At 37.6% G+C, this 5,687-nt stretch overlaps 1 protein-coding gene across 1 annotated transcript; it reads right to left on the reverse strand.

The window, feature by feature from the left end:
- Positions 1-741: 741 nt before the first annotated feature.
- On the reverse strand, positions 742-5,435 carry en2a (engrailed homeobox 2a). The gene is made up of 2 exons (XM_014180681.2): positions 4,574-5,435; positions 742-2,750 (listed from the first exon to the last, which is right to left on the reverse strand). Exons 1-2 carry the CDS (start codon positions 5,055-5,057, stop codon positions 2,434-2,436), a joined length of 801 nt encoding a protein of 266 aa, XP_014036156.1. The 5' UTR covers positions 5,058-5,435; the 3' UTR covers positions 742-2,433.
- Positions 5,436-5,687: the final 252 nt, after the last annotated feature.

The following is a 5,687-nucleotide window of genomic DNA, read 5'->3' on the forward strand; positions in this document are numbered from 1 at the left end:
GACAACACAAACCTGGGAACGTAAAGCTGTTGGTTGAAATTCACTTTACGGCTTTTCATGAGCAAACATCACGGTTATAAGACCTACTTGGAACTTAAGCCAATACCAGCTTTGTTGTGATATTGCTATTTTCTTGTAGGCCATTGTAAATGAAAAAGTGTTTTGGTGTTGTTATTCCTTTTTATTTATCTAGTAGTCTTATTGATAAGGTAACTGTAATGTCAATGGTCTTGAGAAGGGAGTGTCAGTTTGGGGGAGTACTAGGCCTAATAACAGCTCACCACTTAAACTAATGCACCCTTCTGGGCTGGACCTAACCTCTCTGGGGTAGTAATAGTTGCAACAAATGGTGGCAAAATCCAAATCATGTAAATGTTCTAGATTTTAGCTTTTTTTGGTGCATTTTGTCATTGACCTTTTTGGTCGAAAGGTTACTACAAATGACATTGGTGATTTTCCCAGTGGCGTTGCCAAAACAATGACGCCATCCAAATGGACTCCTTGGAACAACTCTGACGTCACCCCATTGAAGTTGAAATGTAAAACAGTTAGGTAAGGGTTAAGGTTCGGGTTAGGATTAGGTTCAGATTATGGGCAATGTTTGATGTAAGGATAGTGGCTAGGGTTAGGGTTTAGGGTATGGCCATCACAAGTATCCCGGATAGCACTAACCATTTGTCAGTGGAGGGTCAACGTTTTCTTTCCGATTTTTCGGAAAAAAATGATGATGCCAGAGAAGTGTTAAGTGTATTATCTTCGAGGTTTATTTACTTTTCTTTTCCAGTTTTTCAGGAGGAAGTTAATTACACAATGAATACATACATGATACAAATGATGTACATTATACCAAAGAATACTTTTGAACATAAAATAATTAAAAATAACATTGTATAATAATACAACTCCGTGTTGTAATTTCATTTAAAACATATTAGCCTAGGCCTATAGATAGATATTCGCTGATGAATATATTCTTTATGTCATACCAGCAGTTTTCATAAAGGCAATAATCTTGAATCAATAGTCTGCATTTTGAAGTGATAGGCTACTGCTTCTCTGATTCGGCACAGTTCTGTTTCATAAAAAGTTCGCACTTGAACTTTAAGGCAAAGTGTGTTCAGTTTGGTGGATTTTAATTCACACACACTTTTCCCAGATACACAACAAAACAATTAAAAGGCAAAAGTCCACAATTTGGTATGGATACAGTCTAAAACTTAGCTCGATCATACTCTCGTTGACAAAAAACAAAGTTTATAAACACAGTTATTTGCCCAAGTATAACAAATTGCAGCTTTCATGCAAAGGCCCCATAAACCAATTTCATTCACGAAAAGAAGTTATTGCAAGATAAAGAAGCAGTGTAAAAACCTCAGAAGTCTACTCTAAAGCAACACCGGTCATTGGATAGATTTTTTTTTCTCTCAATATAATCTATATAAATACACATATGAAGTCCTTTCAACAATAAAAGAGATTTTCAACAATTGTTATACAGTCACTAACGATTTCGCCTGTTTAATGATATATATGGATATGTATATGAAATAAAATGTATATAGAGAAAGAGTTCCATGGGATGTATATAGACCATATGTTCCGATACCTTGTGCCTACTTTTGATAAAGTAGACCTATAATACTTTCAGCCAAGAGTGCATTAAACGTTTTGTCATCATTGTCATTATGCTACAGAGTTGTCTCTCGCGTTATAGGCAGCATTATAATAATTCAAAACATTTTGCTACAAAAGATGATTTATATTGCTCTTCAAAAACTATGTATAGAGGCCTCGGTGCATTGATATAACACAGAACACGCTAATTGTTTATGGGAATGAACTTGCTTTAGGCTATCCTACGTATTAGCAATGTAGGTGTTCTGTCTGCTAACCAAAACATTGTTAACCAATCACTGATGTGATAATACGAATTTTCGAAAAAATAGTATCAAAATCCACTACTTTTCAATTAAGTCTGCACATCACTGACATTCAAAAACCCTTGCTATGTCCTTTTTACACTAAACCTCAACCCCAATAAAACCATAACAACCATGGAAATAAAATATCTTGTCAGCAAATTTATTAAGATTCACAGTTGCCTGGATGCAGCAGAAAATATTCTTTGGACTTAAGCAGGTTGTTTTTCACTTCACTGACAGATCTCAACGTCAAGTGCCAGTTTAAAGCGCTATAATGTACAATTGAAAATGAATAGCAATATAAAATGAAGCGTATAATAAGCATTTGTACTTTTCCTGGAAGAAAAACGACACACGTTACAAGAGATTGAAAACATACATTTTTACAACATCTTTTCATAGACATGATATTGCAGAAATATCTCTATATATTGATCAATTTATGCTGGTATATTCTATACACTGGCCCTTTATTCGGTGAAATTATTGCATTGTTATCTGTATCTCGAAATCAATCGCTGTCTGATTTGTCATCTTTTGACGTCGTAGCATGATTGTACAGTCCCTGTGCCATCAGGTGCAAGGCTAGGGTGTTTTTTGCGCCCGTGGCCTTCTTGATTTTTGCCCTTTTGTTCTGGAACCAGATTTTGATTTGAGATTCGTTAAGACCGAGTTCTTGGGCCAAGGCCTGTCGCCTCTGTTCGGTCAAATACCGGTTCGTTTGAAACTCGGTTTTTAGTCTTTGAAGCTGTTCAGCTGTGAAGGCCGTCCTTGGTCGCTTGTCCTCTTTGCTGGCGGTTTTCTTCTTTGGTTTTCGAGATCTCGGCCCTGTGTTTAAAAATATATATATTATTAGCCAAAACCAATCATAATATGAAATGTGAAAGCTTAGTGTAGCCTAGGCTGTAAGTGTCCCAGTTACTACGACTGTAGTAATGAATTCGTTAATTTAGGCCCTACTTATTAATTTATATTTGCGCTGTAGGTAGCCCATTAAAAAAGCCCATTTGCTACGTAATGCAAAATAGGAATTTGAGTGTCATTTGGTCATTTCAACGCACATTAATCCATATTACACAAGAATTGTCAAAATAGTTAGAAATGAAACCGTAGTTCCGCACTTCTATAGGCTACTTATACTACAACCATGCATTTGGAAGAGATATAGATGGTAGGTAGGCTAATAGGCTACTGATGGAGTATGTCGGAGTTTGTTATGGTCATTGGAGGAATTGCTGAGAAGGCCTGAAATATATCAACACAACTGGAATGCCCGTCTGAAATTGAAATACTGAATAATATCAAATATATTTTTCGTAAATAATTGATTTCTAAGACCGCCTTTCTACTTTCATATACAGTAGAGGTAATAGCCTATAGGCTTGTTGATGTTGTCTAGTGGAATACAGCGTAGCAGGTTTCTGAATTCGGTTTTTGGCTGTTGCAAAATACTATTCCAAGTTTACACTTTTGGTGGGTAAGCATGATTGGTTGTATTTGAATATTTGTTTCATGAAAATAAACATTGACCTCAGCATTGATGGTTTTTATTTAGGCTTAATTGTTTCGACTATTAGGCCCATAAGATCGTCAGCCCAAACGATTTGATGAAAAAGTGGTGACATCCGTTTGGGTAAGCAGGCCTGGTCGACAATCAAATAAATAGTATTGAATACATTTGGAGCTCGCTGGAGATGATAAAACGACGTAAAACGTTTTAAGATAGCCAGCCAATGGGGATACCATCGAATAATAGTGCACTCCATGCAACGAACGTTACGTAATGCATGAGAACATTTTGTACAATACGATTTTTGGAGTAAGTAGTATATAGAATACTGATGGAAACGTTCATGTTTTCTGTGCTAATAGGCTAAATATTTAGAGACCAAGGCAGCTCCATTGCGAAAACTCATGCATTAACAAAAACAGTGGATTTGCACGACAGAATTATCGAGGAAAAGTATGCTATTAAGTCATTAAACACATTTTTGGGGACATTCAAGAATTCTATGGAAGACGATTATTGCTTTGGTTATATGCGCGCAGATGTTTATAGTAACCTATAAACTAGTAGTAGTAACCTAGTAGTTAATTGGCTAGGATCTAGCCCAAAACTAGCATATTCTTATTATGGGGTTATAATCTAAACACTCATATAAAATACAATTCGTGGGAGGTTATTCCAAAATGACTTCAACAATGTTGTTGGCTTATAGCCTATTTTGAAATATATATTTATTTACAATTCGATTCATTCATCCATTCATGTTCTAGGCTATTTATGCCGCACATTTAGGCTACATTAATGTGTAGACTTCCAATACCCCTGCGTTAAAACATTTCAGCTTTAAACCAGTGCAAGATGCTATTTTTAGCGCCTTAATTAGTCTTGATATTGTTCCCTATATAGCTTTCGTGGATAATGATATCGTATATAATGTTTTTATTGTTATTTTTATGTTTGCACGGACACATTTAGAATATTTTGCAAGGTTAAACCTTCTATTTTCCATTTTCACGTCGTAAAACAGGCTAACACTGTTTGCCCTTCTTTCCTTATAGAACTCGGTCGAGGCGTTTGAGGTCAGTGTTACAGCGGGTTGGGGCATTTCAGGATACAAAGACGAAGGAAATGAATCGTAGCCTACCTGATGAGGGCCTGTCTGAGTATCTGGTGCAGTACACCCAAGCTGGCCAGAGCATAGGCTGTTTGGATGGTACATTTGAGCTGGCTTGAGAACTATCCGAGTCCGAGCTTAGGCACTGATCTCCATTCTCTCCGCGGGGTTTCAGGGGCTCTTCGGTCACTATTTCAGCCTTATTGGCCACGCCGCCTGGATGAGGAGTGGAAGTTCCTTCGGTTGGCACAGTACTCCCCACTTGCTCCGTTCTTGGAACAGCCGGGCTATGGTTCTCTCTGGTAACGTGACTATTTTCTTCCTGGTCTGTGTTGCCTTCTTTTTTCCGCCCAAAGTCCGGCCGTAAGATATTATCGATGAAGAAATTGGTGACTCGATGCGGGATCTGCTGAATGTTTCCCGGCGCTTGTAACAGGGGAAGTATCGCTCTGTTTGACTCATCCGCCGACACTTGACGTTCCTCATCTCTGTTGCTATGATCATTTTCTTCCATACTGATACACTTTCCAATGTTCTTTCTTTAACCCCTTTATTGCTCTCCCGCACCGAAATGAGCGCAATCCACTTCTATGTCACGCGTAGCTTTTTAAATGTTTGAATAAAGGTTTAAAAAATAAACTCAAATCTTGTTGAGTGTGCAGGACACCATGCAACCCTTTGCGATAGTGCCCACAGACAAAAACATCGTTTTGGTCATATATTCCCAAACTTGGCTATCCTATATTGTTGCACTGGATAGACACCATTTGTCATTTGGCCATCCAACTTGGTACTATCCGTTTTCAGTCTATCCAATAAAAGTGCTTCAATGACTAAACTAAGGGTAAATAAAGAGGCTTCCAACTGATCCTGAAACACATTCACTCTTGAGTTTTGTTCTTATTTTCAATACGAGCCCCCCAAGTGACGTTGCAGCAGTTATCCTAGACACGTGCCTTGGACCAATAGACTGGGAGATATTTTACCACATGACAGTGACTAGTGAGCGAATCGACAAACGTTCAGCCTCGCCTTTTTAAAGGAAAAGCGTTCTGAAATAAAACGAAATCCCTACCCTAAATATCTCTTATGTTTGACTTGACTATTATATAGGTGACTTTGTGTTGTAGTTGAAGGTTAATGT

This window comes from Salmo salar, chromosome ssa29, assembly GCF_905237065.1.
Source record: "Salmo salar chromosome ssa29, Ssal_v3.1, whole genome shotgun sequence".
Lineage (NCBI taxonomy): Eukaryota > Metazoa > Chordata > Actinopteri > Salmoniformes > Salmonidae > Salmo > Salmo salar.